At 38.6% G+C, this 24249-nt stretch overlaps 1 protein-coding gene across 7 annotated transcripts in view; it reads left to right on the top strand.

Annotated features, from left to right (window-relative positions):
- Positions 1 to 24249, top strand: part of FIG4 (FIG4 phosphoinositide 5-phosphatase) — a 126549-nt gene that overhangs the window by 81133 nt on the left and 21167 nt on the right. For 5 of the 7 annotated variants that reach the window (XM_003898322.5, XM_031667540.1, XM_031667541.1 and 2 more), the window contains 6 exons: positions 6166 to 6224; positions 7487 to 7634; positions 10687 to 10770; positions 12463 to 12658; positions 13660 to 13742; positions 16911 to 16997. In XM_003898322.5, coding sequence (XP_003898371.1) covers positions 6166 to 6224; positions 7487 to 7634; positions 10687 to 10770; positions 12463 to 12658; positions 13660 to 13742; positions 16911 to 16997 — 657 coding nt within the window. Of the gene's footprint in view, positions 1 to 6165; positions 6225 to 7486; positions 7635 to 10686; positions 10771 to 12462; positions 12659 to 13659; positions 13743 to 16910; positions 16998 to 18515; positions 21460 to 24249 lie in introns of those variants that run through there. The other 2 variants (XM_031667539.1, XR_004184454.1) reach the window with 2 other exon arrangements.

The following is a 24249-nucleotide window of genomic DNA, read 5'->3' as shown; positions in this document are numbered from 1 at the left end:
AAAAAAAAAACCTACCAAACACTGTAGGAGTCATTGCCAGTCTGTGCTAATTGTGTGTATGGGACCATGAACAACGGACAAAGTTGCAGGTACAGCTCTTGCAGTTGTTATTAAGTTCTGTGTTGCTTCAGGAATATTTAAAATATTAGGAAGGTCTCAGAGTTTATCTGTTTCTTATCAATACATATTATTGGAATAACCAACTTAATACTTGAGCTTACTCTCCCTATAAATGGAGCACTGCTAATTTTTACATTAAATTTATTATTAATAAAATATTATTTACATGAATTTTTGCTGACAAGAAATTTGGAACTGTGTATTTGTTGAGCGATGGGTATAAATACCTGTATTTGTATTTACTGATGACAGTTAACTATAGGTAAATATGGTTGATTTTCTGAATTTTTATATTACCTGTAAGTATTGAAGATATTTTAGATACAGCTTGGGAACAGCCATAACTCAATTTTCCACTGCAGAAATTAGCTGTGTATTAAAAGCATAATTTAAACCCCTTGCTCACCTTGAGTTACATAACGAAGGCAGGTGGTTTTGGAGTTTATGTGTTGGAATAAAAGGAAGCTGGTGTTACATCCCCATTTTCTAAAAAAGGAAATTGAGGTGCAGAGATAATGTCTTGGCTAAGATTATTCAGTTAGATGATTCAGTGAGAATCAGCTCTAAGCCTACCACTGAAAATAAAATTGTATCAAAGTAGATAATATGGCTTACTCAGTTGATTTAGATCTCCTTTTTCTGGTTGGTTGGTTGGTTGGTTGTTTTTTCTTCTAGAATGTCAAAATTCTGAAAACTGTTTTTTGGTGTCAGGGGAAGAGGGTACTGGTACTGCGCATAAACAGTTTTTTAAAAAACTTTCTAGTGTCACCCACCTGTACAGGTTATTTTGCTGACAGTTAAAGCAGCATTACAATTCTCAAAAGAAATGAACAGTTTACCCGGAGGCAGTAACAGGACAACAGCACGGAGCTCAGGCTCAGGTAGAGCTGAGCTAGAATTTCTGCAAGTGTGTGGCCTGCGACCCATTAACCTCTCAACCTCATTTTCTCACCTGTAAAATGGAGATGACGATACATACCTCGCAGGGTCATTGAGGCTTAAATGGGAAAATATATGGAAAGTACTTAATACTAGGTCTGACACAGAATAAACCCAGTACTGAAGTAGCCAGACTCTGGAAAGCCTGCCTTCAGTTAATACCTGGGTGACCTTGGGCAAGTCACTTAACTGGTCTCATTCTGTTTCCACATCATTAAAATAGAGACAATAATAGTACCTAACTTACAGCTTTCTCAGAGAATCAGATGAGATCATATAAATGGTTAGCACCTAGCTACATACAATAGGTGATAGTATTGTTACCGTCTTTTGTTTGTTTGTTTTTGAGTCAGAGTCTGACTCTGTCACCCAGGCTGGAGTGCAGTGGTGCGATCTCGATCTCGGCTCACTGCAGCCTCTCCCTCCCAGGGCTCAAGCCATCTTCTCCCCTTAGCCTTCCAAGTAGCTAGGACCACAGGTGAACACCACCATACCCAGCTGATTTTTGTATTTTTGGTAGAGACTGGGTTTTGCCATGTTGCGTAGGCTCGCCTCCAACTCCTGGGCTCAAGCAGTCTGCCCATTTTGGCTCCCAAATTGCTGGGATTACAGGTGGGAGCCACTGCACCTGACCTGTTACTATTCTTTAAGGAGATAACATTCCCTAGTTTTTAATATCTATTAAAGATCATACAGGATGCCCGTAAAGTCTGGAAACTTAGATAATGTGACTTATTAATGTAATATTAATAAAGACTTTATGATTTATTCATGGGTGTTTTGAAATTTGTGGCATGTTGTATTTTATATCGTGTTTACCAATGATACGGGAATGGTATAGATAATGGCATGGCATATCTATGCTATGAAATAATATTTTTCTTGCACAATAAGAGAAGAGGGAATAAACCTAACTCTACCTAGAGTTCATTGGAACAGGGTCCTCTTGAGATAAGTACTTCAGTGACACAAAATCTCACATTTATTGATCTGCCTAAAACCGCTAATTGAAGCTTTGTTCTGAATTTGATTAATATGGCATATAATCATCTAAGATCCCATCTAATGAACTGGTGTTTAGAATGTCACCAAGATGCTTTTAGGCATTAAGCGTTAATTATTTCATTGACTCCTAGAGTTCGGAGATTTATTGGCTTGCCCCCTGTCTGATATGTGAGTTCCCTTTCTGTTTCCCTAGGGAGAGGTAATCTGGCCTATGCTTGACAAGCTCTTGTTTGTCAACTGTTGAAGAGGCAGTTTTTTGGAACAGTTCGCTTACACAATTCTTCCTCACGTCGTGCTGAGATCTGCTCCTCTGTAATCTTACTTATTAATCCTAAAGACCTTAAAAACAAGATTTCCTCATCCACTTGATAGTCTTTTAAATATTTGAAGATGAGTTCATATACTTTCAAAATCTCTTCTTCTACTGGTTGAATAGCTCCGGTTTCTTCAGCTGTTCCTTGTATGCTGTGGTTTCAAGTCCCTCCGGCATTCAGAACATCACTGTCCTCTGTGTATATTCCAGTTGAGGTCAATGTTCTTCTTAAACTGTGGCCCGCAGATCTGGGTCCAATAATGGTCAGCGTTTGGTCTGATTTGTGCTAGCTGTTGTGAGACCTCTGGGACCATCACTCCCCTTGTCCTAGATGCTGTGTTTTCACTGATAAGCATAAGGTCACACCAGCCATCCTCAGCGTTGCCATCACAGTGTGCACTCCGAGCTTCCTGTCTGTTAGACCTTCCTGTCTGTTAAAAGTCTTTTTTAACATGTGCCATTGCTGCTCCGCCACGTTGGTACCATTCTTGTCATGTTCATATATGCTTTGCCTCCTTCCAAAAAAAAATTAAAATGTGTATCCTTTAATGAATACTTCTAGCTTTATAGTTTCTTCAGATTTAATCAGCTGATCATCTTGATCCTAATTCGAGTATTTGATGAAAAATGTTGTCTATAGTAGGGTCAATGGCAGAACCCATTGATTTCCACGCACAGACAACTCCTTCCACATAACATTGTTTAGTGCCTTTGGTTGTAATCATTTAAACAGCTGTAGGTTTGCTTAACTATACTCTTGCCCTGCCCACATTTCTCTGTCTTGTTCACAAATATTGATTGCTTTGCTGACATTCATGAATGTTTCAGAGGGCTCCCAAGTTAGCTAGGGAAATTAAAGACAGTCTTTAAAATTTTTCCCTAACCTTCCTGTGGAACCGAGAACTCTTAATACTAGGAACTGAAAAAGGAAAGAGAATCTGACTTACTGGCTTTTTTGTATGCAAAGAAGGAAGCGACACTCACTTGGAATCTCCTGTTTTCTGATCCCTGGTCCCAAAGCAGGTTTCTGACCCAGTCCGTTGTTCTTCCTCTGGATAAATGTACCTGGTAGTAGAGGCGGTAAAGATTCCCCTATCTTGGGCTTAGTCGCCTTAGATGCTCTGATCCTCCATCCATTTTAGCTTATCTTCTCCAAGGCAGATATTTCTTTGCTTCTGAGACTCACCCAAAAGACTTGGAATCTTTTAAAAGTGTTGTTAAATTGCTACGTATTGCTAAGGGAAATACAATTTAGTAATATTTTTTAAAAGTTTATGGCCTGGTCTTAAATCATGAATACATGATTATCTTTTCATTCTTGCTCACCACAAGAATTCTGAGTTAAAACATTTTTTGTAATGTCTACTTCTTCTTCCTAAGCAAGCTGATTGTAAGCAACATTCTTTAGGGAATTCCTCATATACTGATAACTTCTCTACTTTCCTCCCCTGCCAGGGTTAGATCATCACAGAATTAGATTTACTCAGATGCATGCATACACACATGCATACACCCCTCTTAAACAATTAGTCCATGTCTTTTTCATTCCCCTGATCTGACAGTCTGACTTTCCTATCAGAAAAGGAAATGATATTAGCTTGGTGTGGCTTGTTTTTGTGAATATATGTGAATTCAGAGAATGCATTGGCCATCTTTTTAGGGCACTTACAACACGTCTCTGTCTCATATTTGATTCTGTTACATTGCTGAGATCAACATCACTTACATCACTTGTTGATGTCTGGTTTTTGGAATCTGTCACCCTCTCACTGATGAGCATCAAGACTCCTGTTATCCTCAGCAAACTAATGCAGGAACAGAAAACCAAACGCTGCATGTTCTCACTTAAAAGTGGGAGCTGAATGATGAGAACACATGGACACATGGTGGAAGAGAACAACACACACCGGGACCTGTGGTGGTGAGGGTGAGAGGGAGAGCATCGGTATGAATAGCTAATGGATGCTGGGCTTAATACCTAGGTGATGGGATGATCTGTGCAGCAAACCACCATGGCACACGTTTACCTATGTAACAAACCTACACATTCTGCACATGTACCCCAGAACTTAAAGTTGGAAAAAATAAATAAATAAATTCTGGTAAATGTAAAAATTAAAGACTGCATTTGCCCATTTCCAGTATCAGCTCCGTGTTTCACTGTTCCTTAAAGATTATTGATCTCAGCTACACCAGGACACTGGCCTGCTTGTAGAGATGCTTCTGTCTTCTGGGTGGTACAGAGTTCCCTCTTATCTTGTGTTTTTTCTTTCAGGTGCAAAACTTGTTGTGGCTAGGGAGGATAGAAACAGTACTGGAATTAAGTCGCTCTGCTTTCTCTGTCATTGTTTTCAGCTTGGCGCTTCCAACACATAGAGCAGTGTCTGACACATAGCAGGTGCTTCATAAATGTGGAATGACTGAGTGAATTCTTCACAAGCAGCGGCCTTATCCTTGCTCTGTTCTTTTTATATTCAAAACCTTGTTATTGAAAAGGGGTTGGAGGGTCTGCCCCTTTGGTTTTGCTCAGGAGTTTGTCATAGATGCAGAATCTCAGGCCCCACCTACTGAATCATCTGCCTTTTAGCAAGATCCCAAAGTGATTGACATGCACATTGAATTTTGAGTAGCACTGCTGTAAAGCGTAACTTCAGTCTAAAACAAAACTTTAAGAACCTTTCCTGTCAGAACAGTGACTCGCCCCACACAATTCATTAGGCTTCATATTCCTTCTTTCATTAGTGGTTGTGTATTCTGCTTCCCATCTCTAGGAGAGTTCCCTATGTTGCCAATTTCATTTGGATACTTTCCCGTTGCTTCATAATCAGGATTATTCAATATTGTAATTTCAGCTTTATATTTTTAGAAAACCTTTCATTTATATTAAGTTCTCTTTTTAGCAATTTTTGGCTATAGGCTCTTTTTTTCATCTTTAGAAATCTGATTTTTAAAAATTCTTGATATATTGTTTTCCATTCTTCTCCTTCCTAGCTCTCATGAGCTTTGACATAATATCACTTTTCCTCTAAATATTCATTTCATTAGAATTTGATTGAGAATTAAATTAGGTGTTCAGAGAGAAGGCCACTTAGGATTCTTTCAGATTCTTTGCTTATAGCAGACGAGCCTTCTAGCAGAAATCCAGACAGTTGACATTCTTTACTCTTGCTCTGACTAGCTTCTGTAATCAAGTAGCACGTATTTACAGTTAAAGAATAACAGGGTCTATACTGCTTTCTAAGGGAACCTGTTCATTAGTACTGTCCAATTCATTCCTTAATGATTTTGCTTAACTGTTTTAACTATACACACAGATGTATACATATACAGCAGAGTAGATTCTAACTGTCAGATAACTGCACGCGAGGGAATCCTGGTTGTAGGACTTGGGTTAAGGTCCCACTTCTCACCTGTGGCAGAGTAAGTCACTGTAGGCACAGTCCCTGGGAGAAGTTAACAGCAGTTCATAGAGTCAGCTTATTACATTCTAATCCTTTTTAGCTAAAAGTAAATAACATCAGAGCATCTTGACTCTCAGGTGGATTCATGGCATTTTTGTAGATCCACGGCATAGTTGAAGGAAGAAAGTGATTGGAAAGGGAATTACCATGTTGAAGACCTACTGTGTCAAAAGCTTTGCAAACATGTTTTAAAAAGATAAAAATTAACTTTGAGGTAGGAGGAAACATGTTACTATAGACCGTATAAATTCTTTTTTTGCAGTAAATTGTAGAAAACCAACATTTACATTTGGTTCACCTTTTTTTTTTTTAATTTTTGTTTTATAGTTATACTTACTGGTGGACACCAGAGGTGATAAAGCATTTACCATTACCCTATGATGAAGGTAGGTAACTGTTTGTGTTTTAGTTTTTACACTAACATATTTTGGAATTATACCTTAATGAACTTGAAGCATTAAATCCCTTGCACATAGTATTTTATTAGAAACAAATGAATGGCTATTCAGTATTATGTTGCTGCTTTAATAGATAGGATATTATAACACCTGTTAGCTTCTTAAAGGGCAGGAATTATATTATACTTCTTTTTATCTATGTAGGCCAATACCTTGTATTGTCTTACTATTATGTATGTCTCTCATATTTAGTCAATAAAATATATCAGCTCATCACTTTAAACTAGTACAGCTTATATTTCTGCATATTTTGGGGGAATGCGGAGGAAATAAGGACCCATTCACAAAGAGAACTTGAAACTTTTTTCCTCTGCTAAGCAGTGAAAAAAGGTACAGATGTGTGTATAAAAGTACATTTTAGTCACATTTAAATTAAATTTCATTAATTTGTCAGAGGGGCAGAAAACATTCTATATTAAAGGAATACCCTCAAGTGTATAATACATTAGAATGTTGTTGCCAAATTTAAATAATTGCCCAATTTTAAATAAAGCTTAATTTCTGGCCCTGTTACTAACTCCCCTGACCTTGAGCAAGCTCATTTTCCATTTGGTAAAGGGTTCCTAGCAAGATCTCCTGCGAATCTGGAACGCTCCAATTGAGGACTCCATCTAGTCATGGTTCAGCATCCCAACTTTGGGTGGGGAAGGCCATAAAGTAAGATTACAAAGTATTTTTGGTTTTTATTAAGTTATAAATTCATTTTGGAAGGTATTTGTAACTTGAAATTCTGGGTAAAATGATTACTCATATTGCTAAGAAGGTTTAGTTGTTCTGGGAGAAAGGAAAGGGTTTTAACTATCTAACACTGGCTATTAACAGAATTTGAAACATAAAGGGAAACTTAGGGAAAAGCTGTACAATTTTTAGCTAAAACACAAAGGGCATTTATTTAAGAGCAAAAAGGAATTTAAAGAGCCTACTCTAAATAACTCCCTGCTCCAACTGGACTTCCTGAGGCCCTCCTGGCTCCTTAGAGCTTTTTGAACTCAGCTTTGCATTGTATTTTCTGTGTCTATCTCATCTCCTTTCTAACTGTGTAAGTGTTGGAGGCAGGAGCTTACCCTCGGTCAAGGCTGTGTCCCCCACAGAACTTATCACAGTGCTGTCTGTGAACACAGTTGATATTACGGAAATGTTTACTTGATATAATCTCAGACTTTTAGAGTAACATGCAGTATCTCTCTTAGTTATCTGTGCTGTGAACTTAAAGAAGTTGATAGTGAAGAAATTCCACAAATACGAAGAAGAGATTGATATCCACAATGAGTTCTTTCGGCCATATGAGTTGAGCAGCTTTGATGATACCTTTTGCTTGGCTATGACAAGCTCAGCACGGTATGTTGTGTGTACTCTGATACCATAAGTATTTGAGAACTGTAATTTTCCTAGTTTGTATGTATATGTGTGTCTTTACCAGAAATCCATTCTGTAGGCCTTCTGTCAGGTGGGTAGTCAGCCTTTGTTTGAATACCTCCTGTGATGGGGAGCCCACTACTTCAAGAGGCAGCCCCTTCTATTGTTCTATTGACAGTTGGAGTTGATTTCTCCCCTTTGATAAGTTGAAATCTGCCTCCTATTGGTCCTAGTTTGCCATTTGGAATAAACTCAGTTTTTTCATTGAACACAGAAATTGAGAGTTGACGTAAATTAGTGGGAAAAGCATCATCTTTGGTACAAGAAAGGCTAGGATGTGAATCTTGGTGTAGCCACTTCCTGTGGGACCTTGGGAAAATTATCCAACTTACCTGAGCATTATTTTCTTAATCTGTCTTCCTCTGTCTCGCTCCTTCTCTCTCTTTGTCCTGCACACACATTCCCTGCAAGTACCTTTTTAGTGCCTGGTACAGGCAGGTGATTAATAAATGGTAGCTATTGTTATTACTGTTTTTATTAGTCACAGGACAAATCTAGTTCCTCTTTTGCCTCAAGATATTTGAGGAAGCCATATTCTTTTTTTTTTCAGGGTAAATATCCTTCATTTTTTCTTCCGTAACTTATATGGGATGGTTTCCATTCTCTCTCCATACTAGTCTCTCACCTTCAGACACATTTCATTTTCTGTATCTCTTTTAGAATTTGATGGAACCCTTTAGGAAAAATGCTGGGACCAGAATAAGAAAATTGAGCAAAGAAAATTACTTATTATATTTTATACTAAAATTTAATTTTTTGTATTTCACATTTTCTTCAGATGTGGTATTTATATGCTTACACTTTATGTGGTACATGTGGAAACGTATTCTGTGGTTTTGTTTCCTAGAAATCACTCTACATTTTGCTTCAGTTTCAGGTAGTGAGGAACAGTTTGAAATTCTTACTTGCTTGATTTTTCAATTAAACGTGTTAGGGTTTAGCAGTTTTAACCATAAGACCTTTGTCATTTCTAGGAGTTTTCAACTCAGCAAACGATAAGTGACATTATGTATATGTGTTTATATACATATAAACCCTCACTTCACATCTTTGATAACTTCTTGGAAACTGACTTTAAATGAAATGATGTTGAAAAAAACGACATTATTTAAGGACCTGTACATTGTCTCACTTGAAGTCACAGTTTCCACGAACCTATCAATGACATTAAGTGAGGACTTACTGTAGTTAATTGTGTTTGTGGTAGCTACTTTCTATAAAGTCACTGCAAACACTGAATTAGTAAATACTGAACCATTGCTTCTAAGGGAAATACAGGATTAGGTTCGTAAGAGCCTCTGGTCACATCATATTTGTCAGCCAATAAATGCATAACCTAGTTTTGTGTGTGTTTTTGTTTAAAGACAGAAACATAGTTAATATACAATCAGTCCCTGCCTTACAATGATTCAACTTACAATTTTTCAGCTTTACGATGGTGCAAAAGTCACATGCATTAGGTAGAAACTGTACTTCAAATTTTGATTCAAAATTCTTTATAATAACTTTGCTATAAAATAGGCTTTGTGTTAGATGACTTTGCACAACCGTAAGCTAATGTAAATGTTCTGAGCACTTTTAAGGTAGACGACACAAAGCTATTACATACAGTAGGTTAGGTGTACTAAATACATATTCAAGTTACTATGGGTTTGTCAGGATGTAACCCCCATTCTAAATTGGGGAGCATCTGTATATTGTTGATTTATTAACATAACACGGCCAACAGCACTATAACTCATGCCTGAATGAAGCTTATTTAACACACACGTTTTCTCTGTCAGGTGCATCAAAGCTTTCTTGTGCTTAGAACCACTAAACAGCTTCGGCACTATATGTGGGGACCATCTTAAATAGCAAGATCACCAAAAAAGGCACCAAAAATGTGAAAAACATAGTGTTAAATAGCCTGTGAAAAAGACATTTATTTATGATACGAGAGCAGAAATTAAGAAGCAGAGTACCCCTTGTTCAGCCTCAGCTGAGAACATAAGCATTGGGGGATTCAAAGTTTTCACCATTCTGTACATGCACATGTCTGCAGTGACTGTGAAAGTACCATGAGGATTGATTTGGGGGTTGCAAATACATGTTAGTGAGTAAGCAATCTCACAAACATGGAATCTGCAAATGAAAAGGACCAATTGTGTATGTTCCAAAAGAAATTAAGCCAGTTACATCTTTGAAACATTTTCAAACTGTTACAATAGCTATTTTAGGCCAGATTCAAGATTACTTTCTTTTCCTTCAAATAATGTGACATTCAGTCACACACTTGGAGCAGTGTCCTTGCCAGAAGCCAGGAGTCTCATCCAGCGTAAATCCTGGAACTGTTGCCTTTTTGCATCTACTGTGGAATCTGGTCTGGCTTCAGCAGTAATGGTGAGGTGGCCCTTGCATAATGTGGAAGCTTTAGCTTACCTCAGTAAGTGGTAAATTAAAAGAGTTTCTATTTAAAGTGTTCTGGCAGTGTTTTAATGAATTAACTTCAGCCTAATGAGGTAGATGTTGATATTTCAGTTCATACCACTGTGTTTTTGATCATTATGTCTACCTCCTTAGGTGGTATAGCTTAAAAATGTTATCTATGAAACTGAACAGCCTAGTGTTTTGTCATTGGCCTTTAGGCATTTAAATCTTACCTGAGAATTAATCATGATATATAACCAGATTGACCAGATAGTATACATCTTAGCAGAAGTTCAGATGTCAACACTGTTATAGTAGATCATATTTAAATTCAAAACTACTGGGCCTTGTGATCATAGAGAATTCACAATTAAGACTGATAACACTGAAATTACCTAGTGCTGTTAGTTCATGGTTTTATGTCCCTGAGCAGTTGGCTCAGAATATATAATATGTAACTCCTAGAGTTAAGAAGGCATATTATAAGAATGTGAACTGAGATGGAAGCCAATATCATCTGGATGGACAGTAATTCATATGTAATTGTGTTTTCACCTTTCTTTAGTGACTTTATGCCTAAGACTGTTGGAATTGATCCAAGTCCATTTACTGTGCGTAAACCAGATGAAACTGGAAAATCAGTATTGGGGTAAGATTTGTGTATAGAATGAAACTTTAAAGATTTGTGTAAAAGAAAAGTACTTGCAATATGATTTCCGCCAAAAACTAATAACTTCAGGTCATATATAGTTTATTAATAGCACTGGGATCGCTAAGGTGTTCAGTACTGAAGGAATTCATGGGAGTTTCAGCGGTACAGTGCATTTTATTGTTTAAATTGGGAATATAACAGATGGCATAAAGGCAGGTGACAGATATTATGTCTTATAAATAACTCAGCATTCTCTATTTCCCAACATGAAATAGTTAAGTAAAACTTTATATTTATTGTATTTATTTTGTTGGCATCCTCAGTAACATAAAAGCAAATATACCCTGATACAGAACTTAATAGATTTTTCTGTGTATCACTATAACATTATTTTGGGGGAGACTATTATTTTATTCAGTCCAGTAAAGAAGAAGACATACTGTGCTTGCATCTTCATGCTTAAGAGACTGGAGTGAAATGTGTTGTTTCCTGGCATGAGAGCCTCTTTCCCCTTCAGTGACTGCCTAGTCTCAGTGACAGATTTCTTCTAGACGCTGGCCACATAGCCCAGTCAGGCTGCAGGTGCAGAATCCTAATTGTATGGGATCTTAATTGTATTCTAGCTATGTGTGATTTGTCCAGTGGGACATATATTGATATTTTCCAGAGACACTATTTCTGTGGCTTTTATATGTAGCCTTTAAATAGCTCATGTTAAGCCCTGATCAGATGCTGTGAGGAATTTAAAAGAAGGAAGGTCTTCAGGAGTTTGGAATTCAGGGAATTCCCAGGACAAATGAGTAAATGACCAGCTGTATTAGTGTGTAGCACAGAAACATTACCAACTTGAATTTTTACTTGCAAAAGGTCAGAGTCTGCTTGTTTTCTGCAGTATCTAACCCATGGTCACATAAAACTGCATTTTCCTTTCCTAGAACATTTCAAAATATTATGGCATTTTTAGCTCCTTATAGAGAATTTTTTAAAGAGTGAAATATTAAACATTTTTCATAAAGCAAAAAGTATTACTATAAATTGTCTTCTGAATTTAAAAAACAGAATTCTTACTACTCTTTAAATTTGGCACTAAAATGAAAGTAAATACTTTTATAAGTGTAGGATTTTCCCCCTTCTATTCCCTACTATTAAAGGGAATGTTCAGCAAATACACTTGTTTACTAATAACACAATACAATTTAAAATGTTATTTATGTCCATCAGTTGTTCATTATTTGGATACACTATGATTGATAAAAAGTTATAGGAGGGAGGGAAATATACATGGGTTTGGCTACCCACTTTTTCTTGGAGCTTTTATGAGTTATAGCTAATTTTAATAATATCCCAAACATAACAGTCTTCTATAATTGTACCATAAGTTTTGAGAATAATGATATCAGTTACCAAAGGAAGGCAAGGCAACCAAGTGGTGAGAAGATTTTTTCACACTCTGCAAGTAATTTTCATTTATCTTTTGATTTTATAACACAGCTTATATTCATATAAGGTCAGTACATGGACATGGAGAAATATGAACCTTTTCCCTGTTGCACAACCTGAATCCAGAAACTAGTGTCGCAGTCATTTTCTTATGCTTCACTAGGCCTAAGGCTTTGGAACAGAGTGATAGACAGTGGGTGTTGAGGGTTAGTTTAAAGATGCTTCACATCCATATTATTCTTTTAAAAGAAACAAAAGCAATAGAGAAGAAGCTGTATTACAGCGGAAAACGGCAGCCAGTGCCCCGCCGCCCCCCAGCGAGGAGGCTGTGTCCAGCAGCTCTGAGGATGACTCTGGGACTGATCGGGAAGAGGAGGGCTCTGTGTCTCAGCGCTCCACTCCCGTGAAGATGACGGACGCAGGAGACAGTGCCAAAGTGACCGAGGTGCGGGGGAGGGAAGCTTGTGGGATCCAGCCTGAGGCCCTGGAAAATGATCTTTACAACTCCGCTTTCAGTTAAAAGGCTGAGAGCAAGAAAATGTCACATTATCTCACTGTTGTGTTTGAGGCACTGCATAAGATGAATACATTTAGCATAGGCATGATTTTATTTCATTTCAAAATAAAATTGGTATTTTTGCTTGCATGTGTAATGGTGAATTTCTTATCCTTTTAGAATTTTCAAATGAATACTGGCCCTCTTTGATCAGCCCATACACTTGAGGTCCATTTATTCTCTTACTGGGCACATTGCTGGATCACAGGATTTAGACATACCTCCACAATCTTTGAATGGCCCCAATGGGAAATTCATCCTGTTCAATTCAATATTACTGATAGATTGGGGAAAACAAATAGAAATAAGCAACAAAGGACCAACTCTAGCTTTGGAGCAATTTGATTTCTAGAATATCCAAAACTAATTTAGAAATAGGTAAGGCAGATAAAAACGTGTTTATACGAGAGCTGAATCCATATTCCAGGAGTTGGCAAACTATGATGTATTGGCCAAATCCAGCCTGATGCCTTTTTTTGTAAATAAAATTACATTGGAATCCAGCCATGCCTGTTTGTTTACTTATTGTATGTGAGTAGTTTTGCACTATAACAGCAGAGCTGAGTATTTGCAACAGAGACAGCATACGCAAAAAAGTTTTTAAAATATTTGCTATCTGGCCTTTTACAGGATTAGGTTGCCAACTCCTGCATTATACAAAAACAGCTAGTAATTATTTAACAGCTTTTTTAAATCCTAGAACTATTTTTAGCAGAAATGGAAATCAAATTTTTTTAAAACCGTTAACTAAGAAGTTTAATGAACAGGTTAAAGAAACATTGTGATTGCTTTTGTGGAAAAATTCAGTTTCATTTTCTTTTGGAAATTATTGATATGCTAGATGTCTAAAACTTCTTCCTGGTTCTCCTTTTTTTTTTTTTTAACCCCAGAATGTGGTCCAACCCGTGAAGGAGCTATATGGAATTAACCTCTCGGATGGCCTCTCAGAAGAGGATTTCTCCATTTATTCAAGGTGAGACATTTTCATGTAGAGATTAAAGAAAAATGAATATTTATAATTACAGTAATTTCTAACTACTGTAACTTTTTTTTAAATTTGGAGACAGAGTCTCGCTCTGTCACCCAGGCTGGAGTGCAGTGGTATGATCTCTGCTCCCGAGTAGCTGGGATTACAGATGCACGCCGCTATGCCCGGCTAATGTTTTGTATATTAGTAGAGACGGGGTTTCACTGTATTGCACAAACTAGCCTCAAACTCCTGAGCGCAGGCAATCCGCCCGCCTCAGCCTCCCAAAGTGCTAAGATTACAGGCGTGAGCCACTGTGCCCAGCCTAGTATAACTTCTAAGAAATGAAAATAGTCAACAATACAGAAGAAAATGAATTCCACTTAAAATGCAGTTTCAGCATTGAGGCGGTCAAATTGTGAAACTTTGATTTATATATGGGGTTAAAGTGCTAAATGCCTGAGACTCTGCCCCTCAATGATAAAAATTTATGATGCATGCAGGTATCTGCACTGCTCATGTGTAAACTACAAACCAAAGTACCAGTACATTCCTGCATTTCTAAATCCTCAAGATCAAAGTCCCTTCTCACAAAATAAATCTGAGATGTTAACAAATGAGGACCTTGCATCACTTTAGGTCCTAGATGCTGGTGGGAGTGGTGACTGAGGAGGAAAAAGAAAACAGTAATGATAAGGTGCTAATTCACAATGTTATAGGCCTTTATTAGGAAAATCTAGTTGAAAGGAGGGGATACCCATAAGGCATTCTCTGAAATCATGTGCATATTTTCGTGTGTATGTGTGTCCTTTTGAGAGGATAGCAGATTCTCAAAAGAATCCTTCACTCAGAAATCCCCATGAGCCTGATGAGAACATTGCAAACACCTCCTCAGCTTAGTACATGGATTTAGAAGACTTGGTTATTGCATATGAATACAGTTCCACTTATACAAATTTGTAAATGTGTGTGTAAAATGTAAATTGTGTAATATAAAATGAGCACTGACCTTCAGTTATTTTTAAATGAGGGCATTTCATTTACAGAATCCATTGAATTAGATATTGTCAGCTTTTCGTTTCAATTAATAAAAACTACTCTATTATATATAAAATATAAAATGCCCAGCATTTCCTGACTGCCAAAGCAGCTCCTGTAACTTGCACTCTTTTGAATATGCGTCATTGACTGAAAGCCAATTTAGTCATCAGAGCACAGCCACACCCTCCTGACTCTGACACACAAACACACAGTACTTATTCATCATGGCTGTCAGAACTCTGTAGCCAGACTCTGTGGTAGTTGAAGTGGGCCTTTACAAACCGTGTTGCCTGAAGAATGAATTATCTGAAGTTAGTGACTGAGTAATATGACTTTGTTTATTGCAGAGGGCATGAGTGTATATGCCAAGGATTGAAGGGGTTACTTCAGGGGAGGGAGGAACCCATGTCCTAGAATAAAATTCTGTGTTTGATATTCTGAAGATAATACCTCCTTTCATTATATAACACTTTACACTCTTTTGTTTGTTCTTCAGACAGTTCTGTAGTAGATTAAAAAGATATTATCCCCTTTTATAGGCTAACAGCGCAGCAAGCAGAGCCATTTAGTGCCTTATCCGGGAGTCATAGCCTGTGTTTCTGGGTACCATGGTATTTTAGGCTCTTCCCTGCTTTTTGTTCTCTTGATCATAATCAGCTGCCTCTGCTTATGATGCAGACCTCGGGGGAAGGGGAGAAACAGGGGACTGACCAATTCTTTCCCTGTGAGTACCCCTTCCTGTGGGCACACTCCCCTTACTGGGCTTCTCCCTCCCTGCCTTGCCTGCCCTGGAACATGTCCCCTCTCCATCTGCCATGGGCATTGCAGTAGGCAGAGGAATTCTCCCTCCATCAGTATCTGTGGGGTAACTGTGCCAGAGGGTGACCAGGGGATTTTCAGGGACTGACTGACACCCACTTTTGGCTCAGCTAGGCTCTGGAGCTTTCTTAGTGCCTCCTCTGATCCCAAGGGGAGAGTTTCAGGGCAGGGCTAGAGTCCAGGTAGTTCTGCACTGAATTGGCAGGTGCCCGTGCCACCCCATTTCTGCAGTCAGTTGGCTGGCTATGTTTGTGCACGTAGTAGACAGTGACCTAGCCTGGCTTGCATGTAACAGCTCCCACCTGGCCTACCACAGAACACTGTGGAGAAGGGAAACCACACGCTAGAAGTGGTTTCTGCAGCCTGTCTTCCAGCTTCCCTTTCTTCTGCCTGTTTTTCCTGCATTAGGCCTTGCCCACCTTTGGACTCCTAAGGATTTCTCGGTTTTGCAGTTTTATTGTAATTGCTGAGCCCCGCTGTCTGTGTCTTCCTTTTCCCTCACCTTTTCTAGTGTCTTTGGTTTGCTATTTGACCAGACCTGAAAGCTTTCTACTTACTTCCTCAAAGCTTCATACACTTGCCAGTTTTTAGAAGACTCTGGCAGTGATTGTACACCTGATTTGGGAAGTTTGAAGTTCTGTACAAATAATCAGTACTATGTGGCATTCTTCCCAAAAAAATGGATCAACATTTTTTACTTGCTGAAGATAAAAGTCGGATAAAAGTACGCTGTTTGAAAGTTTTTCAGTAGCACTGTAATGATACAATAATTGGTAGTTTCTGTTAACACTTTCTTGACCTTTTAAAAAGCTAATGAAAAACAAATGGTAAACTTTTTCATAGTCTTCAAAGAAAATATTTTTGAATAGTTAAAAAAATGGAAAGGAATTCCATGTCACTTGTCTCACTGCCAGCACCATCCTGCGTGCTTCCCCATGCTTCCTGCATGTCACGCATTAGATACGTGTCACCCTTAGATGTGTGAGGCTCTGCGAGATCATCTTCCTGGCTTCAGGAACATTTCTGTTCAAGTTCTGCACCATGTTTAAGTTAATAGAAGTTCAATGGCGTGCACTTTTGATTTCATTCTTTTATCCATGGTTATGACTTACGTTTTAAGCAGAATCCCTTTTCCCACTTTTAACAAGCCCACTTTAAAATCAGGCAGTCTTATGTTACTTACGGTACTCTTAGGTGCTTTTCTGAAATAAGCATACTACTGTCATTTGAAAGCTTACACCATTTTGTGTGATCTACTGAATTAATTGCAAGTACTCCCTTCTTTAGCTTACTCTTATCCATTGTAATTTGTAGATTTGTTCAGTTGGGGCAGAGTCAACATAAACAAGACAAGAATAGCCAGCAGCCCTGTTCCAGGTGCTCAGATGGAGTTATAAAACTGTAAGTACTAGATTAGATCTTTAAAGAAATCTTTGTATTCACACCACTCGTAGGGCTTTCTTTAAAGACTTTTTAAGAAAAAGATTCACTCTTGTCACCAAATTAGTATAAGCACCAAAGTATCTCCTTGTGGTACCTTACTCGAGGAAAACTGGGTCTCTGAGGGATAGGGAAGAGGTTGGCAGCCCTAATGGTCCTGAAATGCATCTTTGGAGGTGGGTTTGGCATTGGTGGAGGTTTCCGACCATGAACTCTGCCCTCCACTGGGTAGAAGTGGGATGGTGAAACAGGTCTGATCCTGGAGACATGCTCAAGTTTAATACAAGACCTTTGAGGATATGGATGGATTTGTCTCTTCTAGCTATATATCCCCATCAGTTCTAATAACTTGCTATAAGTTAAACAGTTGTTTTGTGAAGTCTTAAATAAACAGAACTACGTTCAAATCATACTACTTCCCAGTTTTTTACCCTGAGCAAATAACTTAACTGCTATGTGGTTCAGTTTCCTCATCTGCAAAAGGGAATAATAGCACCTACTTTGTAAGACGGTGATGAAACTCAAATGAAATAATGCACACAAAGTGCTTAGAGTAGTGTCTAGAATACGTTCTCAAATAGTTGTGATCACCGTCATCATCCTCTTCATAGTCATCGTTACTGACTGCTTGTTGGGACCTAACAAAGCAAAGGGTTGTGACCAGAAGAGGCCCCTCTGATGCCATATGCTCAGTTGAGTTGCTTCCATAAAATGGGTCATGGTGGGCAGGGCACGGTAGCTCACGCCTGTAATCCCAGCACTTTGGGAAGTTGAGGCGGATGGATCACCTTAGGTCAGGTGTTCGAGACCAGCCTGGCCAACATCATGAAACCCTGTGGCCACTTAAAATACAAAAATTATCCAGGCATGGTGGTGCGTGCCTGTAATTCCAGCTACTTGGGAGGCGGAGACAGGAGAATTGCTTGAACTCGGGAGGCGGAGGTTGCAGTGAGCCGAGATTGCACCACTGCACTCCAGCTTGGGTGACAGAGCGAGACTCCATCTCCAAAACAAAATTCACTGTGGAAATTCAGTGAGGTAGTATATGTGAGGCATCTAGATCAGTGTCTGGCATACACTTGACATTTAGTAAATGTTCTCTTCCTTTTTCTTAAATCAGTTTGATCAGTTTGATCAATTAATTGTTTATTTGAATAGGTATTGATTGTCTAACTTCTCTGTATCTCACATCTGCGGGTTCTTAATTGATGGCTCACAGTAATTACTATTAGTAATGGCTCATAGTAATTACTGTTACAGTAATCCAGCAAAAGCCTTTTAGAGACTAGTGGCTGTGGGGATTTTGAGAATGGGATGGATCTGGAAAATAATCTAAGTGGTGAAATGGACAGAACTTAGATCCTGACTCAGAGAATGGGGAGCAAGAGGGTGTTATTAAGGATGACCCTTAGGTTTTTTGGTTTGTGTAACAGTTTTGATTGATTTATTCATTCATTCACCTACTCATTCAACACATAGGTATTGAGTATGTCTGTGTTAGGACCATTCAAAACTGCCATTCCCTGAGGTCAGGAGCACTGCAAGAGGACTGGTTTGCCTTTAATGTAGCATCAAAGTGGACAAGTTTAGGAGGCAGTTGGATTAACCAATCTGGAACTCAGAAGAGAACCTGGGCTGGGGATGTAAATGCTCATGAGTAATAAAGAAAGTCACCAGTTAAGGATGAGACTGCCTAGGAAGCGAGACTACAGTGAGAAAATTCTACGGCTGATCTTGGCAGGGATCTGGGTCTAATGTCTGAGACAGAGACATAGAAAAACCTACAAGGGAAACAGAGATGGCTAATCAGAGAAGTGGAAAGAACTCCAGACCGTATTTTATCACAGCCTTCAAAAACGCTGTTTATCCTTCTTTCTCTCGCCAACACTATTTTTTCTTTTTTTCGTCTTTTTTTTGTTTGGTATATAAGCCCCTATTAATTTAGAGACCAATTTGTTTTGTTATAACTATTTAGCATATGGAACTATGGGCTCTCAAATGAATTGACATAGATATGACCAAGGAAGGAAACTTTTTAAATGTGCTAGTAAGAGATTCTATTAACCAAATTGTATTATACAAAGTGATTATTTCATTAAAATAATATGATACAACTTATGAGGAGATGATGAAATGAACATAGCATACAAAATAAAAGCAAAACATTCCCCAGTGTTGTCTTCAACATTATTTCTGATTTGATCTGTAATTCATCTTATGGTTACTACTTTCACATTCTTTTTCTTAAAATATTTAGTATTTGCCTTTGAGTCCTAGTATAGATGAAAACCACGTGGATCTAGAATTCTTTAACCTTTTCCACTTAATTAGTAAAGAATCTGTCATAAGGGTGTTTTTATACAGCATTTTCAGCAAGATAACAAAGAGCTTGGTAGCTCAGCATTATGTTGTCATGGCAACTGCCCAAGACTGTTTCTGGTGTTTTGCGGGGTGTGTGTGTGTGTGTGTGTGTGTGTGCACGCACGTGTGCACAGGGACGTGCTTTCTAGCCAGGTTCTTAAAATGTTGACTATTCATTTTCAGATTTCTAAAGCTATGCCACAACCAAGAGAAACTGCATTTATAGGGGATTCTTGACATTCTCCTCTTGCTATGTTTTGTTTTCTAGTATATTTAAGAGTCGTAATAAGTTTAAGTTCATGCACATACGCATCTACTCATCTCTGGATAGTTCATCTTACCAGTTTTTCTTGAAATTGTGAAGAAACCACTTTTTTCTTTTCTAAATATGAAGTATTTATAACACCAAATGTAAAAAATATTGACAGTAAATAATTGGCAGGAAGCCAGTGGAACAGGGGCTCTTGAAATGAGCATGCAGAAACATGGATGGACAGCTGGACGCTTTCAACCACAGTCTTGCAGGACATTGCTTAGAAGTGGATGTTAAACCCCAAACTGGTCAATGTCTGTACTGTCAGCCCAAACACCCTAAGCTGTAGTTTGTGTGAGTGTGACCCCTCCCTGTGAGTCATAACCCCTCCCTGAGTATAGGGGTAGTGATCAGGGAGAAATGGCATCAGCCAACATTGACCGAACACACTGTGTGATGGGCACTGTTCTGTGTACCATAGCCTGTTCTAAGTTCTCACAATAACCCTGTAAAGTAGATCTTATTATCATCTCCATTTTACAAATGGGGAAACTGAGGGACAGAGAAGTTATGTAACTTGCCCAAGATCATACAGCTAGCAAGTAGAGGAACCAGGATTTAAACCTACACAGGATGGCTCCAGAGTCCATGATCTCCATCACTAAGCTACCAGTGCCTGTTGTTACCAGCTGCTTTCCAGTCACTGGGGTAGCAATGCTGGATTATTAGCATTGACAGACCTCATTTTGGGCATCTGACATGACCTGGATTTGTAGACACCTGTATATTCAGAAATATTCAGAAATTCTAATATTTCTTCTCTGTTGATCTTGAGTTTTAAAAGATACTTAAGGAGAACATACCTTTATTCTTTCCTCAGTACCTAACATACTGTCCCTAATGTAGACACACTTAAGTTTCCTGGGCAAGCATACTTTGCTTGACTCATTTGGTAACATCACATGGAGGTTGTTTAGCCATCACTGGATCAGTGTTGCTGATATTTAGGGTTGTTATAATCCTACAAGGTTGTATATTTTTAGAGGGCAACTCATCTTTGTGTCTCTAGAGTAGTAACTTAAATTGAGTGCTCAGTAAATATTTACTGAAATGCACTGACTCTCACCCCCAATCACACCCATGACCATCAGGGCCTGGCTGAGGCCCCATGAGCATCCCTAGAATGCTCCGTCCGTGTCCCACTGGTTTTCAAGGGGGCATCCTTGAACACTTTTTAGTTCTTTCTCTGTTGTGTTTCTTCCTTGTAAACCCTTTGCCCCTCCTGTTTCTTTGTTTCCCTGCTGCCTTCTGAGAGAAAAAGAAAAAGCAAACACACCAAGTTATTAGCATTTTTTCCCCTTCAGTCTGCCTCTACTGCACCTGTGACCAAATGCCAGGTGAGAAGGACTGGAGTGGCAGGACTTGCTGTGCCTGGCGGGCGGGTGCTGTGGGGCCAGGCGGTGATTCACTATATTCATGCAAGACCAACGTGTTCTCATTTTACACTCCTACCAGTTCTTGAGAGATTTTAACTAAGCAACAAATGCCAATCAGTGGTAGGTTAAAAAGGCATGAACACATATCATTAGTGCTTGCTCTTCTATGGTTCACCTATTCCAGGAATATGTCTCTTTTAAAAATCACCTCTAAGAAATAGTTCAAAATATAACACAGAGTTTGTATAAATACTGTGTATTTTAGGATTCTTCCAGCTCAGGATAAACTGACATGTAATGCAGGGTAAACAAGTGTGCTTGACCAGGCATGGTGGTTCATACCTGTAATCCCAGCACTTTGGGAGGCTGAGGCGAGTGGATCACCTGAGGTTAGAAGTTCGAGACCAGCCTGACCAGTATGGTGAAACCCCATCTCTACTAAAAATACAAAAATTAGCCAGGCATGGTGGCAGGCACCTATAATCCCAGCTACTCGGGAAGCTGAGGCTGGAGAATTGCTTGAACCCAGGAGGTGGAGGTTCCAGTGAGCCGAGATCATGCCACTGCACTCCAGCCTGGGCTGCAGAGTGAGACTATATCTCAAATAATAATAATAATAATAATAACAAGTGTGCTTACAGTTTTAGGACCATATGGTTGCATTTATCCCCTAAGAATCTCTCATAAAAAGTGGTACTTCAAGACTGGGTTTATGTCCCTTGGTGTAGGCTTCTACCAGAGCAAGTGTTTTATAAATCAGAGCATGCTGTCACACAGAATTAGAGCCCTTCTTCACACTGATGAGATGAGCATGACACAATGGCCATGATTAACTCAACTTCATTTACTTTTCATGATGTTAATTTTCAATAACACATTCTTCACATACAAGTCACACCCCGGACCTCCAACCTCCATTGATTTCATCTGGAACTTTGTAGATACTGCTGTGGTCTCTGTGCAGCAAGCCGAATAAGTATTTCCCCCTTAATGGATAATTCTTGTTATCTTTTCCAAGCACCTGGAATACAGTCTTTAAACGTTTAAGGATTAGAGCAGCTCAGAGGCAGTGATCAATGATTAATCAGCTAATTCCCTCCACTGGTGGAGATAATAAGTGATAAGACCTCCTCAGCCCAAGGAAACTGGAATATGACCTCTCCTCTCACTCCAGAAATTACCAAGATAGGCTTTCTTCCTCTTTCATCCTGACATTTGCTTTCTTTTCTCTTTTCCCTTATCCATCTTTGACTTTTTCCAGATATCTTTTCTATTTCTAATTACCTTTCTCCACTCCCCATGTATTTTTGCCTGCCTTTTGCTTTTCTTCTTTCTCCCTCACTATCCTTTCTGTATCCCCTCCAGGGTATTTATAGCTCTAAAAAACATACAGTAATTACTCCCAAACACAAGTTCCTGTCATACATATTCTAAGTCAGTGTTTTTCGGACAATTCTAAAAATTAGTCATGAAATTAATTTAGTAGGCCTATGCAGTGAAATGAAATAGCACTGAACTGAATACAATATAAAGTATGACCACAAGGCACATATTATGAGTAAGTCTTGTTTCATGAAACTTATGTTTCTGTGCAAAAGTTTAGCATGTGTGTTCCAGTTTGCCATGCAACTTGTATTTCTTACTGTGGGTGACTTCACAGTTTGGATTTATAAGAATGCATCTTTTCTGGAACCACAAGAATTAGAAAACTTAGCTCTGTTCCTGGCATCTAGGCACTTATTGTTTGTTGAATGAGTGAAAGACATGTGAATGACTCCTGTTGGGGATAATTACAAAAAGAGAAGAGGAGTGAGTGATTTCTGTCGTACATCTATAGTGGATAAAATAAATGCAGGCCTTGGAAAATAGGCTTCCATTATTTCCATTGAACTGGGAGCTGGGATAAGCATGTGAGGGAAGAAAATAGTAAGAAGTCCCCAGCTGAAAGTCAAAATGAAAAAGCCATCAGACAAATAAAGGACCAACTGAAAAAAGTGAATGCCTCTTCATTTGAATACTATCTACAATAGCATCTGCTATTGTTAAACAAGAAAAATATATTGGAACAAAGTGAATTTGTAAAAATTTGGGGGGAGGGCTATCCTGGATGTTTTTAGCACATATGGAATGACAAATGAAATTTAGTTATGGGTGCTCATGTTTCTAACTTACGGTATCTAAAACGACTGGGTATTTTTTTGTTTTTGTTTTTGTTTTTGTTTTGTTTTTTCACAATTTAACGTATTGCCCATTTTATTTTGGTGAGTACAAAGCATACCATGTACAACAGCTTTCACGGGCTCATGTCAGAGCTTAAGTACCCCCTTCACATGGGGAGGTGGTCCTGTTGCACCACTTTTGGAGACCCATGCATCGTTCAGTGTGTTTAATCCAAGGGACAGGTAGAAACAAGATCCGGAAGAGATACTAAGGGAGAGAGTATTGCTCTTATCCTACAATCTGCGTTCTAAACGGGGGAGCGGTGGGCTTCCATTTGCATTTTAGAAGGGTCACTCTGGAAGTAGTGTGGAGAGTGGATTCGAGGAAGGGCGACAAACAACCTATCTGTTGGAAAACATCAGGACAAGAAAGTGATTGGAGTCTGCTGTTGGCAGTTGAAATAGAGATGGGGTATTTCTTTTACAAAGGTAGAATCTATAAGTCTTCTCAAAAACTTGTTAGTGGATTAGGTTTCAGGCATATTTGAGAGACCAGGGGTTTTATAGCTTGATTGACCAGCTATAGTGGCAAGTTGCCAGGATAGCAAATATACAACAAGGGCAAGTTTGGGAGCTAAGGTGGTGAGTTTCAGACAATAATGGGAAACCTAAGATATGTTTGAGCCTCATTTTACATTAGAGAGATTCAATAATTTAGGTTTTTTCGGCTCTTGATTTAAAAAGCAAGTAAGTTAAATTTCTTTAACTTTCTCTAAACTAAAGGAGCCCAAGTTAAATAGATTATTTAACATTTGTGTTTAAACATTTTCTAAGGATTCATGTCAGATTAAAGGGAAAACATTCTTTACTGATAGAGATGAAGACTTTATGGTTTTTAAATGTATTCTTGTCTCATAAGACACTCTTACCTTTTACATGAGCCAGGTTAATCTGGGGGAGCAGATTTAGATATCTAATGTGGTCATATGAGGAGTATTACTCAT

The sequence above is a fragment of the Papio anubis genome, chromosome 6 (assembly GCF_008728515.1).
Source record: "Papio anubis isolate 15944 chromosome 6, Panubis1.0, whole genome shotgun sequence".
NCBI classification, from domain to species: Eukaryota; Metazoa; Chordata; class Mammalia; order Primates; family Cercopithecidae; genus Papio; species Papio anubis.
This window is presented reverse-complemented; position numbering and strand designations above follow the sequence as displayed.